At 39.9% G+C, this 27,383-nt stretch overlaps 1 protein-coding gene across 2 annotated transcripts in view; it reads right to left on the bottom strand.

Annotated features, from left to right (window-relative positions):
* The window catches only part of VAPA (VAMP associated protein A), a 37,810-nt gene extending 10,670 nt beyond the window's left edge, over positions 1–27,140 (bottom strand). For both annotated transcript variants that reach the window (XM_065889848.1, XM_065889849.1), the window contains exons 1-4: positions 27,062–27,140; positions 8,453–8,605; positions 5,528–5,631; positions 4,931–5,011 (exon numbers count right to left, since the gene is read on the bottom strand). In XM_065889848.1, the coding sequence (XP_065745920.1) occupies positions 4,931–5,011; positions 5,528–5,631; positions 8,453–8,605; positions 27,062–27,140 (417 nt within the window). The remainder of the gene's footprint in view (positions 1–4,930; positions 5,012–5,527; positions 5,632–8,452; positions 8,606–27,061) is intronic.
* Positions 27,141–27,383: the final 243 nt, after the last annotated feature.

The raw sequence follows: 27,383 nt of genomic DNA, 5'->3' as shown, positions 1-27,383 counted from the left end.
AACACTACTCAATGATGCCCTAAGTTCCTAACAGACAAAGTTCATACTAAACTGAAGACAGACATACAGAAAAAGGATATTAAGTAATTTCGTAACTGTATCTATGGATACTAAAAAGAAACCAGTATGTTAGAGATACTATGGTCTTTAAGCAGTTTCATCAACTTCATCTGTAGACAATATTAAACCAGAAATGGCAAGATACTATTAGGGTCTTACCAACAGGGTTTTATTACCACATGAATAAAGTATTAGAAAAGAGATGTTTTATGTGTGTGTGTGTGTGTGTGTGTGTGTGTGTAAAAGGTTTCATCTTTAATCATTCTAACAAATACAAAAAACTTTATATATTTTACACTATTATAAACACTCCAGATTTGGTTACTCTGAGGTTTCACATTTTCTGTAAAGGATGCGATGCAACAGTAAGCTTATGACTTGACAGGAAGTCACTAATCAACAATTCGGACAGCACCAGGTCTGTACCAGGCTGCGCCCACTTCAGTGATCCCTCAGTAATGGGGATTTCTCGTAGAACCTGCAGTTTAGCAGCTCCACAAGAATGAGTTTACACAGGAACGGCATTTCCAGAAGTGTATTTTACAGAACATCTGGCATTCCGTGGGAAGTTAATTGCATTATATGAAACAAAAAAGAAATACTAGATTAATCAGATTTTCTTTATTCAGAGCCTTTAATGTGCAAATATGCAGTGTGCTTATTTATAGCGTTTTTCCAAACTCATCTGACCACAGAGCCCTTCCAAACCAACACATTCTGGCAAACACCGCCTCATAAAAACACAGCTGTATTTCAGCCCTTCTTTTTAACATGCACATTAATCAATTAAGGCCACCTCTAGTATAGATACAAATATTTTTGCACATTTGAATTATATAAATCTGATACACTGAAATATTAAAAGTCTCATTTTATGTGCCAAACTTGAAATGTGAATTCCAAACACTTAAAAATGTCCATCAAGAAGCATAACAGCAAAGCTAAGAAGCCATATGAGTTGCTATATTCCAACAGCACAGCTGCAGCTGGTGCACAAGAGGACCTGCCCATTCTTCTCAGATAGTGTTGGATTTTACACAATTTAAATTATCCAAGAGCTTCAAGAACATAACCCAACCATTAAACACAATCACAACACCTCAAAAAATAAAAGGATGAGCATCATCTTATGTGATTTATGTGATACTGACTAATTTCACCATTAAAATTTTACCATTAGAAGTGCCTTCAACTGACAATCAGGCCTCCACTAGAATCTTGGCCAAAAGAATGGTTTGATAGGAATTCTCACAAAACTAAAAATCACTGTCTTACTCCCAGTGCCCAGGCTTGTGGTCTCGAAATACCATCTCCCACTGAAAGGACCCAGAGCTTGAAGAAACGTCTAATCCCAGGTCTGAGCCTGGAAGTATCTTGCCATATTAGACATGAAGGAAATTACCAAAGACTACTAAGGTGAAAGGACTCAGGAGCGGCTACTAGCCAATCTGATCACCAATACGATAACTGCAAGGGGCTGAAACAGTAGGAAGTTTAAGTCCGTGAGTCCATAACAACACGGCAAAGAGGGAAGGAAAGGAAGGAGGACGGAAAGCTGACTGCACATCATCAGAGGGACACTGTAACCAACTCATTTTTTGAAAGCCTATAACTTAAGAGAAAGCTTTAGAACTCCACCATTGAATGAATCAGCGGGTATCAGATGAGCTCCAGTTACTCTCTAACTAATACAATGAAGCAGTAATGACAAAGTCACCATTACACAACCTTGAATGAATCAATGGACTTAAACTGTATTTACTCACTTCCAACTGTACTGACATTTGGGGCTGGAGAATCTTTGTTGTGGGGACAGTCCTGTGCATTGTAGGAAGTTGAGCAGCATCCCTGGCCTCTACCCACTAGACGTCTGTAGACCCTCCACGTTAGCTGTGACAACCAAAACTGTCTCCACACATTGACAACTGTCCCGTGGGGGGCAAACCACCCCTGGCTGGGACCACTCATCTACACACTGCACACCAACAGCTGCTAACTTCAAAACAAAAAAAATCAGACATTAGGTACCTCCCTGAGAGAATAGATAACCACCTACGAAGTAGTCTTGCCTCTCCCTCACCAGCAAAAATAAGCTTCAATTTAATCAAGTCTCTAGATCCAATGACAGGAAATACCAAAGACAGCAGAGAAGTTAAAAGATACCTGAAGGATGCAATCAGCAAAATCTAGTCCGTGGGAAAGTCTACAGGACAAACTTGGTTTCTTTAATAAATAATTTACAAGAGAAAAACAGAGGGACTCTATAGATTAAGAGACTTAAGAAACATATCATCCAATAGCAGTATGTGGACTTTATTTTGATTTCAAATCAAACAAACTGCAAAAAAAACAAATGTTTAGGGCTTCCCTGGTGGTGCAGTGGTTGAGAGTCCGCCTGCCGATGCAGGGGACACGGGTTCGTGCCCCGGTCCAGGAAGATCCCACATGCTGCGAAGTGGCTAGGCCTGTGAGCCATGGCCGCTGAGCCTGCCTGTCTGGAGCCTGTGCTCCGCAACGGGAGAGGCCACAACAATGAGAGGCCCACGTACCGCAAAAAAAAAACCACAAATGTTTAAATGACACTTGTGAGGCAAATGTGAATGCTGCCTGAATAGTCTGATATTAATGATATATTAAGCTTTCAAAGACTAATGATAGTATTGTCATTGCTCTTTTCTTCCTTTCCTTAAAGTCCTTATCTTTGAGCGATATATACTGAAACAGTTACAGATGAAATTAATTATGTCTGAGATGTGCCTTAAAACAGTATGTGAGGGCTTCCCTGGTGGCACAGTGGTTGAGAGTCCGCCTGCCGATGCAGGGGACACGAGTTCATGCCCTGGTCTGGGAAGATCCCACATTAGGCCCGTGAGCCATGGCCGCTGGGCCTGCGCTCCACAACAGGAGAGGCCACAACAGTGAGAGGCCCACGTACCGCCAAAAAAAAAAAAAAAAAAAAAAAAAGGAGATGAATGGATAAAGAAGTTGTGGTATATATATATACAGACTGGAATATACAGATACAATGGAATATTATTTCAGCCATTAAAAAAAGGAAATCCTGCCATTTGTGACAACATGGACGAAACTCTAAGGGCATTATGCTAAGTGAAATAAGTCAAAGAAAGACAAATACTGTATGAGCTCACTTATGCATGGAATCTTAAAACAAAACAACAACAAAGCCCCAAACTTGTAGAAAGAGATCAGGTTTGTGGTTACCAGAAGCGGGGAACGGGGAGGAAGGACTGGATGAAGGGTACCAGAAGGTACAAAATTGAAGATAAACAAGAACTGGGGATGTAATGTACCACATGCTGACTCTAGCTAACACCACTGTTTGGTATATTGACAGCTGTTAAGTGAGCAGACCCTAAGAGCTCCCATCAGAGGGGGAAAAACTTTTTTTTTTGGTAGCTATATGAGATGGTGGATGTTAACTACACTTACTGTAGTAATCATTCCACAATATATGTAACACTAGTGTTTATGCTGACACCTTAAACTTATACAGTGCTGTATGTCAACTATAGCTCAATAAAACTAGAAATAAAATAAGTCAAACGAGATGAATGTGCTCTTTTCTTGGTTCCAATAATAAGAGTTATGCAAGCTATTAGCGTCCTGGCAGCCTAGCAAAAGAGAAAGTAAACTCCAAATGGGAAGCATCAACATGCCATCAAAATCTCACTTTCCAGTAACAACATATGTATTCACATTTTTTGGTATTTGGCAAATATTTTAAAATCCCTTTAATAAGGCATTAAAAACACAATAAATGATTTGGTCAACAGCTAATTACCATTCAGGCACTTCTTCATTTCAGCTTATCCTAAGAGTAACATAACAATTGACCCCACGTATTTAATCTGCAAGTTTACTTTTTAATAGGGCAAATGGCCTCCAGAGCAAAGAAAAAAGTCATGTAAAATTGGAACCTGATTGTGCCAAACAATTCTATTTATCCATATTATTTTATATGTTAAAGCACACACACAAAAACCTACTTACCCTTCAAGTCCCTCCTACAAACCACAGGAAAAAATTCAAATTTGCGTTTCAGAAAAGGAATAAAGTGACCACAACCCATTCTATAAGACTACTTTTTAGGGCTTCCCTGGTGGTGCAGTGGTTGAGAGCCTGCCTGCCGATGCAGAGGACACGGGTTCATGCCCCGGTCTGGGAAGATCCCACATGCCGCGAGCGGCTGGGCCCGTGAGCCATGGCCACTGAGCCTGCGCGTCCGGAGCCTGTGCTCCGCAACGGGAGAGGCCACAACAGTGAGAGGCCCACGTACCACAAAAAAAAAAAAAAAAAAGACTACTTTTTAAACTCCATGCACATATACTTCAGTCCCTCAAATTGTATTTGCCTCACACTAATCAAAAAACAACATAAAAATTGTTTACTAAGGAATAAAATCAGATGTATTTTGATCAATAGTGAACAAAATACCTGGGAATAGCCAAATTTGGAATAAACTGTCCATGTAAATTAAATCTTATCCCCAGATTGCAGGTATATAGTTGCCAAAAAGTGGTTTATGTCTGTAATTTAATTATATTTATGTATACACATGTGTCATTCTAACAAAGAACTTGAAGTTGTTTAAGTAGCAAAATTTTGGTAGAATTAGGTGGTTCTTCTCCATCATCCAGCTTGTATCTAAACGTATTTTTCTTCTTGAACAAAATGTTATGAAATGAAAAGAGCATATACACATTAAGTTTTTAAAAACCATAAACACTGAGTCTGATAAAGTGGAACAGCCATATCACACAATCACAAAGGCCAAAACCAGAAGCAGAATTCAATCTCAAAGTAACTGAGAGCTTAACAGCTTCCAATTTTCTTATATTTTCCTACTTACCAATTTATCATTTTCATTGGGCATTTCAAATACACATCTCAATTTAGAATCCATCAATTCATCGGGTTTTGCCTCTTTCCACTAAAAGCAAACAAAACCAAACAATGAGACAGAGATACGATGGGGACAAATAGGTTTCGCCTCAAGGGATAACTGAAGGGTTAGTGTAGCTGCCGTGTGTGTGTGTGTGTGTGTGTGTGTGTGTGTGCGCGCGCGCGCGCGCAGGGGGTTCCCCAGGTCAGCCAGGACTACAGCTGCCTGTACACACTGCGTTATTCTCACCCACCACAGGTACCGGCAATGCCACAGAACTTCCTATAGAACCCTATGAAGAGCTACTATCACAATCCATTAAAATCACACTAACATCCCTAGAGATTACAGGACTTCACTCTTAATAGTAGCACTTCAAAACTGTCTCTAAGGCATACTATTTCAAAATTCCTTCATTCTTGAAATGAGTCAGGGTTATCTGTAGTGAACAGATTTACAGATTTTGTTAATTTTGAAAACCAGGTTTCTCAATGGAGAACTAAACAAAACCCACAGTTTAAACGACATTTCCCCAGACAACTTCTGTTCAACTTCTCTACTCACCACGGCTTCCATATCTGAAATGTTTGGTGGAGCAAAGATGGTCTGTACCATAAACTTGTGTTTACTCTTCTCATTGGGGTCATAGTCAAAAGGCTGCAGCATTACTAAAGAAGAAGAAAGGACACATGACAGTGACTTCTGCATTTGTTTGCTTCTTTGCATTCCTAGTACTCACTCACTAATTTGCAAATTTAAAGAAAACCAGGAAAAGTGCAAGAAACCACACACTTGATTATTTACAGTAAGGATCCAGAATCAACTTTATGGTTTCCAATTATTTTTAAACTGTCTACCTTTCTGATTTGCTAAGTCCTTAACAACCCATAAAATAAACAAATGTCTATTAAAAAAAAATAAATATCAATCTATGATTGCCCTCTCTAAACAAGTTTGGAAATTTTTCAAAACTTTGCCAACATTAACTATTAAAATGCCTATAAACTCAAAATCTAGTAAATTGTCTATTAAAACCACTTATAATATAAACTTAGGTTTCACATTAGTATTTAGTGATAACAGCTCTTAAAATTAGACAACTGAAATATTTATAGAAGAAATTCTAAGTAACTTAAAAACTCACTACCATATATTAGTGTTCTGATATAACTAATTTTTCTAAAATAGATTTTAAATACATACCTATTCAAGAAGAGTTTATTAATTTGTTTAAATGAGTCTAGGACAACAAAGTGTACATGGAAACCACACAGCCTCATGATTTCTAAACTTTTTCCAGCTTCCTAATAATTATATTCAAATTTTTTTCTGAAGTATTTATGATTTTCAGTGGCCTACAAGAGGGTTTTTAGACGTTCCATGTGGTTTTAAATTATGTAATATAAATCTAATAAGAGAATATAAAGAATGAATCAGCAATTGTACACAATATGTATACAATATTGTGGAGATTACTTCCCTGCTAATATTTAGATTATTTCTAAGACAGATGTCAACATTTTCAAAAAGACAGATGAAATGAAGCAAATGTAAGAAATATCAATTATATAAGAACATCTTCTTTATAAGGTATGTCTGAGAAGTCCATTAACTCCCATCATGGTTAAAAAAAAATTTTTAAGGGCCAAATATACAGCTGCAGAAAATGCACAGGATAAACACCCAGAACCCAGATAAAGCACAGTATATCTCCAGGAACACCCTTCACTGAACAACCACCCTACGCTATTCACTAGAAACTGGATAAAAAGAAAACTTCAAACATGGTTGTGACTTTATGACAGTCATACTTCTAAGGCTACAGACCATGTAACAAGGGAAAGACAATCTTAGCACAGATTAAAGGAGTAAATCCATAAAGGTGCATGCTAGAGGGAGAGAGAGGGAGAAAAGGAGAGAGTATGTAGACAGAGTCAATCAGGGAAGGCTGCTGGAGGAAGCGTGGCTGGAGTGCCTGCTCACCCGGAAAGGCACTGCACTGAAAACTGGAGTCCCAGTTCTCAGTGGAGGAGAGGGATCAAGGGCATGCATGGAAACAGTAACAGGTGTGTAAGGAGTTTTTAGTAAGTCAGGTGCTCAATACAAGGGGCTTATGTGAGAGAAAGGGCTTTGAGAAGTATACAGGTTCTTAAGAAACATTAATACAGTAAAACTTCAGAAAGCTAGAATCCTAAAGAAAAAGTCCTTCTGAATAGTTCCATGGATTCCTAGGGATATAGCTGTTTGCACCAAAATCTATTTTTAACCATGTGGATAGAAATAATTTTATCTTCTTCCAATTGAGCTAAAAAGGCTTGTGGACTTAGCAACTTCCAGAACACTCGTGCTCACTGCCCACTCTTCTTATTGCCCACCCATCTTGCCCATGAACTGACAGTTCGGTCAGACAAACATGAAAGCAGGCCTGCCAGGCCACCACACAAGACTCACTAAAAGCATCTTCTCTAGGCCCTCCTAGCTCTGAGTTTGGGAATACAGTTACTGAGGGAGGATTAAGTGCCCCAAGAACTCTGACGTCTGTCCTTGACTGCCTCTGCAGTCAGGTTCCACTGATGAACATCTCAGTGAGCCTGCCCCGGGCGCTCACTCTTTGTATAATTTTCTGTTTTTAATCTGCTGTGGGCTTGAAAACTAGAAAACTGATACAGAATTATTTTAATATTTCAGGAATACCTATCAGGATTACACAGGCATGTTTTGTTTTGTTTAACATACACATGTCTAGGTTGTGTCCCCAGAGATTCTAATCTGGAAAGGTCCGTGTGTGTTCCTGCTCTCTGTGCAATTACAGCAGACCTTCACAGAGGTGAGAACTACTGCTAGAAAGTAAGAGTAAATGGTCTCTGTGTGAGGCCTGAGAAGTTCTCCCATAAGTAAACTACATCCTCCTACTTGCTTCCTATCACTCTGCTATGTTAGATGCGATCATGAAAGGATATCGTCAGGGAAGTCTGAGGGCATTAACTCTGGCACCAGCACAGACTCCACGGCAGGAGTAAGCAATCCACACATGGAAGGAACCAAGCACACTCCCTGGACTACAAGCAAACACAAAAGGGGGTGACAAAACTAAAGTTTTCAAGTGCGGGACACTGTTGGCATTAACAATAAAAGGCAGAAAGACGTATCTAAGTTTACAACTATTGGCAAAAAAGAGGCACTGTACATTTTTAAGCAAAAGATTTAGGACAACACCTCCATAGCTGCATGCAATTTGTAACAACAGCTAGAGACCTGAATGAACGAGAATGAGCAATCACAAAAATGATACAAAATTTCAAAGACAAAATAATACGGGCAGAGAATGTGGTAGTAAGCTGGACAAATAAAGAATAGATATAACATTTTTTGAACGACAGTAACTGCTTACAAACTGACCACATACACCCTCATCCCAAGATAAGACATTTCCTGCAGCAGTATGCATATAGTAAAAGAACAGCATAAATTCAGGACATGGTTTGCTACCTGAAACAGTCACAGTCAACCCTGGGTCAATAATTCCACTGTTGGGCCTCACACAGTACCGACGAGGTGCTGTAGTCTTCACTTTGAAACACACCTTTCTATCCGATGGATTTCGCAACTTAAGATTTGTAGTGACTACATCTGTGAAGGGGCCTGTAAGGTTTAAAAACCAAAAACAGGGAAAAAAAATTTTAATTGGATTCACACACACACACACACAAGCAGAATTCAAAACTGGATGCACATAACCTCAATTTTATATAGAGTATGTACTGAAAGTCTGTGTACCTAAATATACCTCCAGGTATACACACACAAACGAGTTTTATTTTCTTCTTCATTCCTTACCAGACTTTATAAAATCACTACATGAACATGTATTGTTTCTATCAAATAAAATATATTTTTAAAAAAATATATATATATATATTTAAAGTTTCAATTTATGAAATAAGCCCAAAATTGTATTCCTAGAGTATGCTCTTACCACATGACTGAAAAGATCGGGATTTCCAGTGGTCTGCAAAGCAATGCCAATCTTCAGATTCACCTGACAGAGCCGACCACAAAACCTCTCCATCAGAAGCCAGTGAACCCAATGACAGGGCGCTCTTGCTTCACCTCAACTAAGTTTGATCCCTTCACTCGTTCATTCTTTCACTCACATATCTGTCAAGTGTTTATTAAGAGCACTGTGTCAAATGCTCTACATACAAAGTTTTTTTTAAGCTTTGATTCTACACCCAAACATAAAACTGCAAAACAAAGAACCCAAAAGGTGATGCAGTCCTGCCTGAATTAAATAAGTCCTAAACCATTTTTTGTTTAAAAAAGGGGCGTAAGGTGTGGAGAAACAGTACCGCCACTTTTGTTCTTGGCGGAAGAAAAGCCTAAAGATATTTTATACAGGTTTAGACAGTAAACTGAATACCTGTTAATTTGGAGACTGAAGATAAATATGTCTCAATGGAAGCAGCAACCACACACTTCTAACTAACCCAAAAGCAATTTTCAGTGGTTTCTAAAACAATTAATTTTAAGTTATACTTAAAAAAAAAAAAAAAAAGCTAGAAGGCTGAAATCAAAGACAACTATTATAAAGGCTATCTTTCCTTTATTAAATAAACCAGAAAAAGTATGTCTTTTAAAACTTTAAAATATTTCTAGTTTAGAGTCCAGACTGAGAAGATTCCCCAACTCTGCCAGATAAAGTTTCCCATTTTGCTGAATACTGGAAAATTATCTTAGACAAAGGCGTGAAGGGGAACAACAGACAGACAATGAAGAGGCACTGGGAAGAGAGCAGGGGCTGAAAGTAGACCTGCCTGATGCAAGAAGAGGAAAAGAAGAGACTTGAAATGAAAGGCACTTATTTCAGGTCCTAGGAAATGAATTAATTTTATCCTATGCTTAAAGTTTGTGAGTTGTAAGATATTTTCTAAAAAAATAAAGATTTGGAACTGGGATGAAAGGGAAGAGACAGAAATAAGACATTAGAAGAAAGCATATAAAGGCAGAGAACCAGTTATGGAAAAAATTCTAATGTGAAATAGGCATTTAAATCAACAAGTACACATTTTTAAAAAATATATATACTATATATAAGAACTACAATCTTTTGGACAGCTTGCTTGAATTATATGGTCAAGTTAATCACTGCATTTATATATTATTTTACATCCTTTGCTGCTTCTTCAATCCCAATTGCTTGCATTTTTTGGCTAGCAGCTAATTACCCCACCATACACTGGCCCGGGGGAGTGAAGGGGAAAGCTCCAATCTGTCCATTTTGCTGCGTGAATCCACAAAATCATTGGCTAAAGACACATTTTAAACTATTAAAGCTATGAGTTTTAAAGATATAGATTCCATTTCTTAACATTCTGAAAATCCATAAATTACTACAGATAACTGAGAATGTGTACATTTTTATGTGACTATTTCGACTAGGATTTTAACATTAGCATTAAGTATAAATTTATTTTTTAAAGTTTCTTAGTAAAATAACAAAGGAAACATTTTACAAAATTTTAATTTTAAAAATCCTATATTTTTATAACAATTATGTAAGTTTCAATTCGTAATTTTAAATTCAATTTTTTAAATTTCCCCAATTTTAGAGGAAAGTACCAACTATCCAAAACAAGGTAAAATAACTGATTTTTTAAACTGACTTTGAAAATGACAATGTGTCAATTTTCATCAACATATGAATTCTGAAACAGTACTTACATTTTATATTGCCCAAAAGGGATTATAAATCTTAAATAATAGATTGTGGTCTTTCTAGACATAAAAATGCAAACTACCTAAAGATGAAGATAATATGTCAAAAGAAAAAAATTCCACCAATTCAAAAGCCAAATTCTTTACTGAATATGTTAACCTTATCAGTAAAATGTAAAATTACCTACAATAAAGCCACCTAACAAATGAATTTGAGATTTTCTACTCCACTGTGTCCCTCTAACCAAGCCTCTCACAGTAAGGGTTGCTCCCAGCAGCCAGTTCAGAGTCTGAGCCCATTTTCCTGGTTAAGATGCAAAATCAGCAAGTACTAATGACCACTAGCATAATAACCAGATTTAACAGCTTGAAGAGGTCTTAGGCAGAAACATCTGTTCCACCTTTGTGGGTCACAGAAACTCTTTAAGAATCTCATGAAAACTATATACTAACCCAGAAAAACATACACAGGCAATATTCACAACAATTTTACCTTGGGTTTTTCTGGAGGGTGAGGGTGAGATGGGGCGATCTGGGGTGGGGGTGTATCGTGGATTCCTGGAGCCTGCAGGTTAAACAGACCTGACAGAATCTACCCTTACAGGCCCTCAAAAATAGAGGAAGAGTTATGTAATTTATCTGCTACAACACAAGCCTAAATGCAGGGTAATACTGCCACTGTCAGGTACTTCTGTCTGACATTAGGACTGGGTGGTGCTACTGTTGCGGGGGGGGGGGGGCGTTAGAGAGGAACAGGATGTTAGACATTTCGCAACACCCGGGTAGATCCGTGGAATCAAGTACAGTATTAGGCCCCCATCCCACCAGATCTGCACATACCCCTCCAGAAATCCACACTGGTTAAAAAAAAAAAAACCTCTTTCCCAGAAATACATCTATTGTGTAAAACAAGAAACTTTTTTCTCTTTCCCTAAAACTCTGAAAGGTGAGTTCACCATTACAGAAAATTATTCTACCAACAGCAATGTCACTCAGGACACTTAAATTCCTACAGACATCTGGTCCAGTCAGCACACATGTATGGGTGACACACTCACATGATTCTACCCACACGCATAAATATTCTCTTGCCCTTATTTCAAAATGTTAGAGAAAACCCTCTATCAGATAACTCCTTCCTTAACCTCCCTTAAATCCAAACTCATTTATTTAAGTAGGTTACAGGGATCTGGCTAATTCATTATTCTTCTACTATAGTCATGCCCAAACATTTACACACTGAAATGCATATTTCATCACAAATTCACTTTCTTCTCCTTTATGTTACAGGTAGGGCATTATATTAAAAAATTTTAACTGTGTATGTTGGTATGTAATTTTATATATGAATTTCACTTCAGGATGGAAAAATGGGCATTACAAAATATAAAATATCAAAATGGGATATCGTGTCAAATAAGGTTAAAACCCACTGCATTATATCAATAATCTCCTGCTTTACTAACATCCCCTGCAATGCTTAGGTGTTTAAACCATTAAGAAAAACAAGTAAATGGTTACCATAAAAAACAGGAGTTAACTTTGCAGGGAGAAAGTACTAGGAGAGCTTTGCAACACACAAGTTCTATTTCTGAACCTGAGCAGTGACTGCAGAGCTACTAACTTCTTGATAATTCTTTAAACTGTACATATTTTTCTTTTATGAAAAACAGTAAAGGTTTTTGTTTTTAAGAGAAGCTGACCCTTGGTGTAAGCTTAAAAAAAAAAAAACAAAGAAAAGTGAAAAGCAGTGTTTTGATGAAAAAGTGAAACATTCGAAGCAACTTATATAGGAAATAAATACTCACGTTTTGAGGATTTCTAAAACTTAATCCCTGTAACTGAAGAAAATCCTGCCATTTGTCCAATATAAATGTTTAGTTTATCATTTAGAAACAATCACTACAACAGTCCATTTTATGATTACTTGATTGTAAACTACTCACCAACCACAGGTACCACCTGATACTTCCTACTTCACAGATGAAATTTCACTGTTTATATGTAAAAATATACCATATAAAACAAAATTCCACACAATACAGGTAACATTTACTTGAACTCTTTTACTGAAAAAACAAAATTAAATTTTAAAACTCCACCTTTTAATTACACAGGCTGCCCTCCTTCAATCTCCCACGCCACTTCCTGTCACTAAGTATTCTATCCTAGCTCTACTACATTATCATTCCCAGTAAGCCAAAGTCCTATTCTCAGTCCCAAATTCTAACAGATGGAAATGTAACATACATAAATACGGTCCCTGTATTAAAAAGTTTGGAAAAAACTTGGAACTTCAAAAATGTAGGAAAAGTTTAAGGCAGCTCACCCAGAAGCATGTCCTAAGTGAGACTAGCCTGACTCCTTTACCTAAATATATATTTCCGGCATGAAACGCTGTATACCTAAAATGTAGAGCAGGACTTCCCTGGTGGCGAAGTGGTTAAGAATCCGCCTGCCAATGCAGGGGACACAGGTTCGAGCCCTGGTCCAAGAAGATCCCACATGCCGCAGGGCAACTAAGCCTGTGCGCCACAACTGAGCCTGCGCTCTAGAGCCCGCGAGCCACAGCTAGTGAGCCTGCGTGCCAAACTACTGAAACCCACAGGCCTAGAGCCCGTGCTCTGCAACAAGAGAAGCCACCATAATGAGAAGCCCACGCACCGCAGCAAAGAGTAGTCCCCATTCGCCGCAACTAGAGAAAGCGCACAGCAACGAAGACCCAACGCAGCCAAAAATAAATAAATTAAAAAAAAATTTAGAGCAATGATTTCCTTTTAAATAGTTCCCCAAACCTCCCACTCTTAAAAAGAACACAATTAAGCTAAAAACAGCTAAAAGTAGAACCACTCCGACTAAACAGTTTCTTAAATGGTTATCATATATACCTATTTTGATGTAAATTGCCGTTAAAGTTTTCTTGAAATGCCAGGCTTTGTTAAGTTGCAAAGAAAACTGACTTGGGGAAAATAAGGGGAGAGCACTTGGCTTTTCCCCCAGCATTTTGAAAAACTTCAAAGAAACTGAACAGTGGACAATTATGATTATACACCCATAACCTAGACTCTACAATTAACACTTTGCTGTTACTTTCTTTGAGACCTATCAATCTACCTAGCCATCTCTGGCCATCCATCCATCTTATTTTGATGCATTCCAAAGTGACTGAAGACTCCTAAACACCTCAGCATGTATATCAACTTGAGTTCAACAGTATCTGCTTACTAAGAAGAGAATCAAATTTTATTTCAGGATAAGTGGTCCTAAATATAGCATGGAGCATTTCAGAAACAGAAAAGGCCTCTGGGATGCAGCTCAAGAATAAACAGGCTATGTGCACCAATGTTAACTCATGAACTCCGTAGCATCATTTAGACCACCAACCCGGAGGTCTGTTGGGAGACAAGTCTCCATGGGTCTCTAGCATTTCTGCACCTTTTGCCAGTGGAGGCCCTGGAGGCTTTCATACAGACCGTCTTTTCAAGGATCTACTACATAGTGAACAGTCTTGCATCTGACTGTTAGCATCTCCCTCGTGAGGAGAGGGCAGGTTTGTTTACTGTCCAGTGTGATAATGCTCAGGTCCTCCTCTGGAAAAAGGTCAGGCAGGTTTCTGTGCAGCCCATCACAAAAGATTCAGAGGCCCTAGACTCAAGGTTACTCAGCTATGACACAAACCCACAAGGTGGGCAGCACCCACCTGCACTGAACCCCTTTGTGTTGCCCCCATGGAACCTGAGGGGCAAAGGAAACCAACACAACTATGAAGTTGCTGCCTGCAGTGCCCTGAGAATAACACCCTTTGTCTCTAAACCCAGGAGTCCCATGTCTTCTACAGCACCTTTAACACCGAAGCAGGCTCACCTTTCAGACTCTCCGGTTCTGGACAAGCTCTGAGTTCTTGGCTATGGGGTAGAGACTGAGTTAGTGACCTCGGGGGGATAACAGCAGAAAGTGCAATGAACCAAAGCATGCATCTCTGAGGAGAAACAAGGGTGACCGACCATACAACTACCATAGCACAGTGTCCCTACCTCTCTCCCTGCACGTCTCACTTCATTATTCATGTATGTCTTAAATCACCCACTAACTATAAGCTCCCTGAGAAGAAACCAGCTCATCCCTGAATGAACTGGAGTAATTCACACTGGCCTTAACCTGAGTATGGCTAAGCAATCACATGGATTGTTCTTAGTCAACATGCAATAACAACAAAAAACATCAGAAGTAGGGCTTCCCTGGTGGCACAGTGGTTGAGAGTCCGCCTGCCAATGCAGGGGACGCGGGTTCGTGCCCCAGTCCAGGAGGATCCCACATGCCGCGGAGCGGCTGGGCCGGTAAGCCATGGCCGCTGAGCCTGCACGTCCAGAGCCTGTGCTCCGCAACAGGAGGGGCCACAACAGTGAGAGGCCCGCGTACCGAAAAAAAAAAAAAAAAAAAAATCAGAAGTATGTACGTTCTGCTATGACTCTAGGTATTCATAAATCATTTACCCCAGCATGACATTTTCACTCCTCCATCCTATCTGTACTGAAACAGAACAGGTAAAAATCCTAATGAGGCAGGCTGGATGCTCAGCTCAAATATATAAATAATGTAGCTGTAGTGAAGTCAGTGATGACTACTTCAATGTTTCCACAGGTGTTAGCAAATTAACGGCTGCATCGCTGATTAAACAGTTTTCCAGTAACAAAGGGTTATGTTGCTGAATATGTTTTGCTACATTAAGTTAATCACACATCTGAATTATATGCTGTACAGTATACAGAATATCTACTAAGAACTCCCACAGTAATAGTAGCATGGCAGCAGTAGTAAGAGTAAACATAGTGATAACAGAAGTTTTTACAATCTAGCCTTTACTGGACACTCACCACGTATCAAGAACTTTGCGTGAATTATGTCACTAACCCTAATAACAAGCCTATGAGGCTGATACTTTTATTACTTACCCTCATTTTACAGATGAGTCAACTCTGAGTCAGAAGTTAGAATACTTGTCCAAGGTCAGACAAGCACAAAGCCATGGAGGTGGGAAGTCAGGTCTGCCTCCAGAGCCTGAACTCTCATAAATTCTCTATGTATTTTATGCAAATACCTAAGCTATATTTATTTCCTAATTCATAAGCCATTCCAGGCGGATTTCTGCAGTGTTAAAGCATGAAACTGTAATCAAATCACTAATATAAGAAAAAGATTTTTATTGGATATTTTATTGTATTTCCCTTGGTTCCACAGGATGAATATTTCTGGAAACAAGTATCAAACACCAAGAAAACAGTTTTTATGTTTTACATCAAAGAAAGTCCTAAAACATCTTCATTACAAATTTTAAAGATGAAGTTTCCTTAATTTATTTACTGTATTTTTTTCCCAAACACACTGAAATCTCAGACTTGAGCGAATGTAAGCTCCATGAAGACTGGGTCTCTGTTCTATTTGCAGCTGTATCCCCAACTGGACAATCCCTGGCATAGTAGGTACTGAATAAATATTACTGTACAAACGTTAATGTAAAAATAAACAGAAGACCACTTTCCGGGAAACAAAATGAGTCATTTCTATTCAAGATGGTTTACTTATTAAAGCACTAAACATCATTTTATAAGCTTTCATTAACCTTACAAAAGTATGGACCCTGAGATTAATACAAAAGCCAAACTTGCCTATTTTATTTAAACCTTCTACTATTTAAGGAAAGCTTTGATTTCTTAAACTGTTTCACTGCCCTTGTTTATCCACATTACATAATCAACAAAGAATTTCAAAATGTATCATGAAAAAAATGTCCAAAATCCACGTAACATAGTAGTGTGTCATCATTAAAAAAAAAAAAGTTTTCCCACTCCAGGGGCTTAACGTTATAGTTAAAAGTAACCAACAGGCAGGAACCATGTCTTTTCTTTCTTTTTCAACACTTTCAGTTAATGCAGCAGTGTTCTGAGCACAAAGTTAAATACTCATCCATCACCTTCCTGTGGGGGAGGTGGATGGGGGAGGGGGACGGGGCGGGGGGGGAGGGGGGCGCTGGGGGGATCTGCTATTGATGGTGTAGGTACTGACTTTTGTAAAAAGCATAATGTAAAGCAGAAACTAACACACCACTGTAAAGCAATTATACCCCAATAAAGATGTTAAAAAAAAAAAGCATAATGCAGTGCGCTGAGTTAGAGGCTCACAATCTAACACCATTAACAAGGTGACTGACCTTGAGCAAATCATGTCACTTCTCCAGCCCAGTCTAACCCTCCACTCTAGCTCAGTACACAAAACCATCTCTAAGACTCCTCTCAGCCCTCAAAGTATGTGACATTTATAAACAACTTTACTTACTGCCTTAACTAGAAAACACCTACTACTCCATGGTAACATGGCCGGTAATTCAATCCTAGATGATCACAGCCTCACTGACATTTTGTATAAAGCTACTAAACATTTTAGAAGTACTTTTTCTGACCTTTTGATGCACAGACTGCTCACTCTGACCTAAACAATCTTTGTGACACAGTCCTGAAAACAAGTGGGAGAGTATAAACAACACTGTCGTCACACAGAAATGAAACATTTTGATTTGTAATATTTTTATATAAATCTTATGTCCTTCCACTGTGTAACTTTCTAGAGAAAAATAAGATGTACACACAAAAAAATTTTTTTTTCATGCTTGCACTCAGGATTAAACATTAAATATGCTTAAATTAACACCTTTGTTAAAACAGAAGTAAGTGTTCCATATCTGAAGAGTTTACTTTTTAAAATCTAGGTAGGCAGGATGGGAAAGAATAAAAGAGAAATTGATATCTTCGGGAGAACCTGAAATAAATGTTTTTAACACCATTTACAGATCTAAAGTTCCTGTTAGATTATAAGCAAAATACTTATAACATGGGAAAATTATCACAATAATATTAACTAAAAAATATAGGATATAAAAGAGTCATACACAGAAAAAATAATCAACTGTTAACAGTGATTATTTAGGGACTTCCCTGGTGGTCCAGTGGGTAAGACTCTGTGCTCCCAATGCAGGGGGACCTGGGTTTGACCCCTGGTCAGGGAACTAGACCCTGCATGCATGCCGCAACTAAGAGTTCACATGCCACAACTAAGAAGTCTGTATGCCGCAACTAAGACCTGGCGCAGCCAAAATAAATAAATAAATATTTTTTTTAAAGAAACTGGTTATTTATAGGTGGTAGGAGTGAGTAATTTTTATTTGCTTTATACTGTTCTATGCTTTTTCAACTTTCTACATTAAGCATTGATTTTATAATCAGAAGGGACTTTTAAACGTGAATTCATATTACCTTAATTTGTTCAGAAAATCTTTTATTTTTAAAGTGGAGGGGTGGGGACTGAAAAGATGCAGAAAAAGCTATCTTTTGAAGATGCTGTTACTGAGATTTTTGGCAGTAGGAACAGTACTTAGAAAACAAAACCAAGGGATTCATCTTCCCCTATAAGCTATAAAAGTAAAATCTGTTCATAGAGAAAGAAAACACACTCCATGATGCAAAGGTGCTCTATACCTTTAAAGGTATAGGAGTCACTCCAATTCATGTCAGATTATCCAAGTACCAAAATAAAAATATGTATGTATATATATATATATATATATACACACACACGTGTAAATATATATGGATGAGTAGATATATATGGAAGTATTAGCTACAAAATAAAAGGCTGTCAAAATGCAGGCCCATAAGAAATCTGTCAATTTATATTACAAACTAGTACTTTAAAGCTCTCTCATATTAACAATTCTTTAACATAACTATTTTTAAAAATGGCCACTGAATCCAATCACATCCTTTAAAAGCTTAACCATAAGTAACTAAACATCTCATTCATTTAAACCTGAATTTTGAAAACAGTAGCAAATGTTCAAGGTAACTATCCTAGAGAACTCCCCAAATGCCAGAGAAAAGTAGCTAAGCAAACTATGGTATACTGGGACTTCCCTGGTGGCACAGTGGTTAAGAATCCACCTGTCAATGCAGGGGACACGGGTTCGATCCCTGGTCTGGGAAGATCTCACATGCCACAGAACTAAGCCTCTGCGCTACAACTACTGAGCCTGTGGCTCTAGAACCCGCAAGCCACAACTACTGAGTCCACGTGCCACAACCACTGCAGCCCACGTGCCTAGGGCCCATGCTCCGCAACAAAGAGAAGCCACCGCAATGAGAAGCCCGTACACCGCAACAAAGAGTAGCCCCTGCTTGCCACAACTAGAGAAAGCCCGTGCGCAGCAATGAAGACCCAATGCAGCCAAAAATAAAATAAAATTTAAAAAAAAAAAAATTTTAGGGCTTCCCTGGTGGCGCAGTGGCTGAGAGCCTGCCTGCCAATGCAGGGGACGCGGGTTCGTGCCCCGGTCCAGAAGGATCCCACGTGCCACGGAGCGGCTGGGCCCGTGAGCCATGGCCGCTGGGCCTGCACGTCCGGAGCCTGTGCTCCGCGGCAGGAGAGGCCACAACAGTGAGAGGCCCACGTACCGCAAAAAACAAATAAATTAAAAAAAAAACTATGGTATATTAATGACACGGCATCAAAAATGGTATTTATAAAAATTTAAGACATTAGTCGAGGTTATTTTTATAAAGTGCAATGTGTCATAAAGTTGAACACAGTCTCATAAATGTTGAAGTCTAATTCTATTTAAGCAAGGCATTTTATTATGAGGAATAAAATCATACTTAAGCATTGATTATAAAGATGAAAGCAATCTCAATGACACAGGACATGAGGTACAGCTGGCCTCACAGAAGGCTGCATTCAAGAGAAACTGATACTGGAACCACAAGACCTCTCTTGCCTGCTTTCCTCTCCCTGTTCTCTCTCAACTGGCTACTTCTGCTTGACATGGCCCAAATCAGCCACTGTCTCCAAGTCTCTGCGACCTTAAAAGTCTAAAACCTATCGTGTTTAAAGAGGAGGCTTCCACATTGTGACTAGCTAATCATCAGTATGTATATATTGGCTGGCCAGCAAGGTGCCCACCACTGAACCCTCAGCACTGTCTGGACGAAGAGGGATCCTGTGAACTTAATGCTGCTCAGACCTACTTGTCTCTAATAGAGTCTATGGGCAGGGCCCATTCTCTGAGAAATAAATACCCCAAACTAATCTACCATGCTCTCACAAGAGACCACCAATTGATCCTAACAGTAAGAGCCCAATGAAAACAGATATATGTACAGTTAGTTATAAATTAGATTTGCTTTCAAACAAACATGATTTTCTACTTGTCTTTATATGCCTTGATTTCTGAACTGCTACGGTATAGTTACAGACTTGTTTTCTATTGACCTGATATAACTGCTTTATTATTTAAAAAAAAAAGACTTCAACCTGTATAAAAGGCTTAAGTTATTAATAAAAAATAAAACAAAGTATTACAGGTAGGACAAATGAAACTTTTGATATAATCTCTCAAAGTACTGAGTCTAATAACAAAATAATTTTTTTCTCTTACCATTAAAAGCACTGAATGTTCATTGCAGAAATCTTGGAAAACACAGAAGAGTAAAAACATAAAAACAAAAGCATCCTAAAGTAGAGCTAATGACTGCTAACATTATTTTCTTTCTGATCTTTTCCCTCACACATATTACCATAAATGCACTCATACTTATGCAACTTTTCACGGGAGGGATAAGGCGGTCATCACCAATGAACTTAACGTCACTAGAAGTTGGACAACCAGACGTTATCCACACCTGATGCGACACAATTCTATCTATGCAGTATTTTTACCAAAAAAATACTAAAACCTGAATCTTCAAGCCCTTAAATCCAACTCCAAATTTACAGGAACTACATACCAGAAATATCAATACGGGACATTCCACTGGACAACGACCTGGTCTTTTCAACAAGTAAATGGCATAATAAAAAGGAAGTGGTGGAGGCACTGTTAAGATTAAGATGACCTGGGTACAACAGCCACATGCAATGCACAGACTGAACAAACCAACTAAAAACCAGGACTGTAATTGGGAAGATTTCAATAGACGAAATATCAGATTATTGAAGAATTATTTTTGGTTTTATTAAGTGACGATGGTGTCATAATTCTGCAAATAAAATTACCCTTTTTTTGTTTATCAGAAATGCAAGCTCAGGTATTTAGGCTTGAGATGTTAACAGCCAGAATTTGTTTAAAATACTGTAGTAACCCTGCCCCCCAAAAAAACACAGTAAAATACTAATAATCATTAAATTTAAGTATAGAGGTTTCGTTAAGTGTATAGAGGGTTTTTTTGGGGTATTTTTAAGTGTATAGAGGTTTTTATAAATATTTGAAAGTTTTCATAAGAAATTTTAAACAGATTAATTTGAGTCACTTTTCAGTTATAATAAACCCAGGAAACAAGCATTTTCAAAAATAACCCCCTCTTGCATTTAATTCTTTTTTTAACAATAATTTTTCTTTAGTAGTTATACAAAACAATATTACATTTTGTGGTCTGTAAAGTTTAATAAACTGGCAAACATGTAATTTTCTTTTAAACCAACTTTTTATGAAGGAAAGTAGGATCCATCCTATATTAACCACTATCTCCTCTGAAAAACAGTTCTTTGAAGGGTCAGTCAATCAAGATAGAAAAGCAACAAGAAAAAGAGTCAGGAAGAGCCTCTGAGAAAATAAAAGGGTCCTTGCTAACAAATTCTCTTCACAGACCATCTGTGCATGGTTAAGGAAGGTCTTACTTAAAGGAAATCTAACAGGTAACTAGTACAGTAAACCAACAACAAAATTACCAACACTAACAATCACAAAATACCAAACTTTGCAGAACTTAACTCAACCAAGGTCTCCCAATTCTTTACATATGTAAAGAGAAAAACTGTGTTTTCCTTTTGCAGGGAAAACTTGTGTCTTCCTTTTGCACTCAACTGTCATATACGTTCACAAACCCTGACAGGCGGACCACCACCCAAGAAATCACCCAGTCCCACTTCTCACTTAACAAATGAAAAAGGTGAAGCATAAAGAATGAACAATGTATCTATTGTTAGTCAGCTCTTAACAAAATACCCTTTTCTGGAACTACAAAACTCTGAAAACACAAGTACCTGAAAAGGCAGATGAAAAACCCTACTGAAAAGAGATCCAAGACAGAAAACATAAGAATTACAGGAGATATCATCTGAATCTTATTAGTGCGATCAACACTCACTGGACAATCATCCCATGCCAGATCTTGTTATTATGGACATAAAAATAAATGAGCATATCCTCAAGTACTTTACAGTACAGATTGTGAGAGAAAAGTACGTAAACATAAATACTACACAATGGTGAGTGCTGTAACTGCAGACAAGCACAAGCTCGGACAGTGGCATGAAGAAGGCAGTGACCAGGTGGCCTGGGAAAATCAAAGACAGCACAAGAGGAAGGGGCTCTTGAAGTGGAGAAAGCCTGCCTGACAGGAGGGAGGACAACACTCTGAAAAGAGCACCTGGAGAGGCTTGCAACAGCTGAGAGCGTCTGGGGAGATGGTTTCATATAACCAAAGCTACGGCAGAAGAGAAATGAAGAGGCAGGCGGTGGATGTGGAGCTTTGTCAAGTGCATAATGGGAAAATGGTGCAGGTTCTTCAACCCAGGGAGCAACGGTATCAGGCCTGCATCTTTCAAAGGGTAGTTCTTTCTAGCATGCGTGTAGATGACAGGCCGGAGGGAGGGGATGCTAGAGAAAAGGAGACCAGCTGCTGACCAGTAAGGGAAAGAGAGTCACCTGAAGCAAAGAAATTAGCCAAGCCCAGAGCGCTCCTGAGTAACACGCCCATACCGCCAAAGGCCTACAATTCACCTCCTCATGACAACCCTGAAAGGACCTAAATGTAGCTAACCTGTCCAAGGAGATCACTCCTTCTTCCCCCACTCCCCCTGGGTAAAACGCACCCGTTCTCACAAGACAGCCAGTGCTTGTTGTCCCCTCTCTCCAGGTGTGTAAGCCAGAAATCAGAGCCTTCAAGACACACTCTCCCAGTGCACACACCTAAGAGACCGCCGGGTCTCACCAGCTTTATGGACTTTAACTTTTTGCATCTCCAACACCACCCCACCAGCGGTCACCTCTTGCGTGGACAGCAGCAGCTGCCTAATTCATCTCTCCCTCCCATATTACTCCATATTGCTACCACAAGTGTGTTTCCTTAACTACAAATATGACATCACTCCACTACCTCCACACCTGTACCGTTCTCCCACTTAACATCAATGTAAAAAACCAGTTTGGGATATGCGGAGTTTGAGATGTCTGAGCAACATTCAAATCCAGATGTCAATAAGTAATTAGTATGTATTCCAAAGTCTGAATTCAACACAGATTTGGGAGTGTACCAATGTGTGCAAAAAGAGAGCAAGCAGGGGAAAGAGAGGCCCTTGAAACAAGGAAGCCTGAACAAGGGAAGTTCAGAGTGAGATAAAGTTGAAACCAAGTCAGAATCTCAGAAACATGAGCATTTAAGAAAAAGGTCACAAATGAGACAGTAAAGAGCAAAGAAGAAAACTAGAAGACAACTGTATCACAGAAGTCAAATGAATCGAGTTTTTAAAAAGACGAACTGTCAATAATGGCAAGTGCCAAAGAGAGGTCAAGGGAGAAAGTGGCAGTGGTCACTGCAGTAGCAATCAGGAAGCTGTGAGGACAGTGGACAGGAGGAGAGGAACAGGGAGACTGGGAACATGAACTACTTTTCCAAGAAGTCTGACTGCAAAGGAAATGAAGCACAGGAAGGACAAGTACCACAAGGAGTTGGGAGTCAAGGAAGTATTTTGTTGGCTTATTTGTTTTTAAAATGAAAGACTGAAGTGCATTTTTATGTTTAAAGGAAGAAGCCAGTGGTTGAAAACATGACCAAGAAAATATCTGATGGAACATGGTCTGGGTCATGAAAGACTTTTACCTTAACCAGCAAAAATAGCAGAACAAATAAGCTTAAATATGAGAAGGGTTTTTCTTTCTCAGAGAAAAAAGTGTGGATGTGTGCCGATGAACAGGTGTAACAAGAGGAGACAGCACATCACGGAAGGGCTTGTATGTCACACTAAGAGTTAGGCTTTTATCTGGTGGGCAGTGGAGAGCTCGTTGAAAACTATTAAGGAATGGAGTAATAAGACAACCATGTCCTATTTGGGGGGGGGGTGAGGGGGGGCCGGAATCACCCCAGGGATTTGATGTAGCCACTGTAAAACAGGAGTGATCTGAAATACGTAAAAATGTGCCAAATACCCACCAAGAAGAGGAGTATTCCCCATCCTCACTCAGGCCTCTTCATCGTGATGTGCTGCTATTCAAAGATGCTTTGGCTGACACACTGCAGGTCCCTCGTCACTCAGAGAGCTTAGTTTTCTTTACTGATGTTACTGTTATGGGCCACCTTCAATACAGTGGTTTTGGTCTATTTTCCTCTTTCTCTGATCATTAAGAGGAAGAATACATTCACAATTTATTTTAGCATTTTCTAAACTTTCTTCTCCAAACTCTCCTCTAGAATTACTAACAGGTTGGAAAAATAAAAATGCTGTATAATACAAAGGAAGAAATTTTATGATAGTAAATAAACATTTTAAGGACCCCCCAAAAAAGTCTCTCATATGTAATACCAAATTTCAAATCTGAATTCTAGGTCAAATTACTGCCAGGGCTTACAAACAGAATTTGAAAATATCTACCTCTTTTTTGTTACTAATGCAACAAAAGAACTACTTTAGAATTCATGACATCATTGTAAAAGTATTTTCATATAAACAATTGTATAAAACAATAAACTTCAGTAAAATAGAGGTATGTGGAAAATCTATTAAACTGCTAACTGCTTCTCCACAATTGTGCAAAGTGATGATAATTCATATCAAGATGACTTTGTTATGCATATAACAGAAAAATTCACCACCCAATCTCAGAATGATTAAATGACTCACTCTTGGAGAAACCATCTTAATCAAATGTAAAGTCAAATTAATTCAAATAAACCTACCAGCAGGTGACATTTTGCAAAACTATCCTTTAATGGACTTTTACTTAAACTGAAAATTACGGGTAATTCACGGTAGAGTTAAATGACTTTTTATACCACCATCAAATGAAGCATAAAGAGACTGTTGATTCTAACTGAGTCTCCTCACTTAGTGTTGAACTGCTCTTTGGAATACAGACAGCTTTCCATCAGAGCAATCTATTTACCTTTGACTAAAAGAATAACTTTTATTAAGAAGTTCAAATGACACCAAATGTCACCTCCCAATTCATCCTACCCCTCCTCTTTCCCAATCCTCCCCATTACCCCACTTTTACAAAGAAGCACACAGCAACCCACTGGGTATTTAAGTACAAGCCAACCTTCTCTCACATCAGTAAAGGAGCAAACCATTCCCTTGACCAGCCCTCCCCCTTCCCCACTTGAAAGCAAGCTGCTTCCTAAAGCAAGCGGAGAGGAAGGAAGAAGGGGCTTCTTTCCTCATACTTGTTTTGCCTCTGTTAGAGCATCTATATGTCTTTTCCATCTAGGAGTTCTTCAAGGGCTGAGATAAAACCTAGCACATTTTACTGTTATTAATTGTATGCTTACTCCATTAAACCAAACTAACTGTGGACCTTTCCTCCACCTTGCTTAGCACTGAATCCCCAAATGTAAGCTGATACCTGCTGAATAAATTACTCATTGTTGAGTACTCTTAATCAAATATAGAGATGGCACAAATCTTTTTTTTTAAGTCTTTATTGAATTTCTTACAACATTGCTTCTGTTTTATGTTTTTGGTTTTTTGGCGGTGAGGCATGTGGAAACCTAGCTCCCCAACCAGAGATTGAACCCGCACCCCCTGCGCTAGAAGGTGAAGTTTTAACCACTGGACCACCAAGGAAGTCCCGGCACAACGCTTTCACTAGTGTTTGCTAAGTAAATGGCCCAAGTGAATGTGTGTCCCTATAAAATTTCCAGTGAAACTCTTTTTTTTTTTTTAAGTCAACTTGTGTCCAAACTTTAATAGGCCCTGTGAACTACTTTCATCCATAATACAAGAACCTGTTCTATCATCATAGCTAGTAAATCTTCGATACCTGAAATGAGTTAACTATTTGGCAAGTCTCCGTGTAGGGTTTTTGGTTGTTTTTGTAACTTGCCTCTTCGCTATTACTAGTGTCTTACTATGGAAACATTACAATAACTTCTCTAAGCAGAAAGCATCAAACTCTTGCGAACATTTCCTGACCTAAAACTAGTTTTAACGGCATCCCAGTCCCTTATGGCAACATAAACAGGTTAACCAGAAGAGGAAACTTCCTCTGTAAACTCAGCCTCCCAAAAAATAAAACCAAAATACTAAAATTCTCGGAAGAACCACACACCATAAAGGTTTACATTAAATTCCTCCACCCTAAGATAATAGCTATTTGAGTTAGGTACTATCTAAATCATTATATTCATGATTCCCCAAAAGTTTTTTTTTCCTTTCGCCTAAAACTATGTAAAATCATGCCGCGCACATAAACTTGCTACAATAAAATGCACTTAGCGCCTCTCAAAATATTAATATTTCATGGGGTTGTCTTAAAACCAAATCTTTACCTAACAAGCAGCTCACTGACATTTCCATTCAAAGAAATTCGGAAACGTACTAGAGCTTCCAAAATGAAGGCTTTACACAAAACTCCTCTCATAACGTCGGAATACAACATTTTTAAACTCTTAAACCTATTTAAAGCGTTTCCTATGGAAAACAATCTGTTTTCCTTTCGGACTCAACCTTGGACTACAACGAAGGATTTGATTTAAGCACTAGAGCGGCCACACATCTCACAGGCTCCGTGCTCGGCACAGTCCCTGATTTAAGGACAAGATACGGACTCCTGCACAAGCGGATTCGGTCTCCCCGTGACGGGAGCTGGGACGGACCCCGCTTCCCCGCAAGCTCCCCGCACGCCCTCAGCATCCCCAGGAGAAACCCGCCCGAGGCGCTCCCTCGGGCCCAGCAGCCCCCGGAGTCCACGTGCAGGTGTCGCCCCGGCGCAGGTGTCGCCCAGCGCGGAGAACGTCCGGCCGCCTGTCCCCGCTGACGCAGAGGCCGGCCCGCGCCCGGCCGCCCGCCCCACCGCCCGCCCCCCCCCCCCCACACACACCCCCACCCGCCCCGCCGCCCACGTCCGGACCCCGCCCCGGCCCGCGGGCCAAGGACGAGGCCGCCGCCGCAGCGAGGCGGCCGCGCGCCGCAAGATGGCGGCGGGCGCGCCGGGCGGGAGGAGGCAAGGGAGCGCGCACCCCCGCGGGCGGGGCCGAGCGCGGGCGGCGGGGGAGGGGGCCCACCGGGCGCGGCCGCCACCTCCCGCCCGCCCGTCCGCCCCTCCCGCCGGCCGCCCCTGCCCACCTTTAAACTTGAGGTCTGTGGGCGGGTCGAGGACCAGGATCTGCTCATGCTTCGCCATGGCCCCGGAGGCGGACGCCATTGGAGACAGCGCAGAGCGGGGGCGCGCCCGCGGCGGGTCGCTGGCTGCGGGCGGGGGGCGGCGGCGGCGGCGGCGGCGGCGGCTGCGGCGCGGCTCGGCCCGACTTGACGCGGGGCCAGCGCTCGGCTCCCGAACCCCACGCCCGCCGCTCTGTCGCCGGCTCGCTGGGCCGCCCGCCCGTCCGCAGCTCCGGGTCTCACAACTGACTCAACCCCACACCAGCCGCCGCGGCCACGCGCACTG

This window comes from Phocoena phocoena, chromosome 13, assembly GCF_963924675.1.
Source record: "Phocoena phocoena chromosome 13, mPhoPho1.1, whole genome shotgun sequence".
Classification (NCBI taxonomy): domain Eukaryota; kingdom Metazoa; phylum Chordata; class Mammalia; order Artiodactyla; family Phocoenidae; genus Phocoena; species Phocoena phocoena.
Note: the sequence above shows the minus strand (reverse complement) of the source record. Positions and strands in the feature narration are given on the sequence as shown.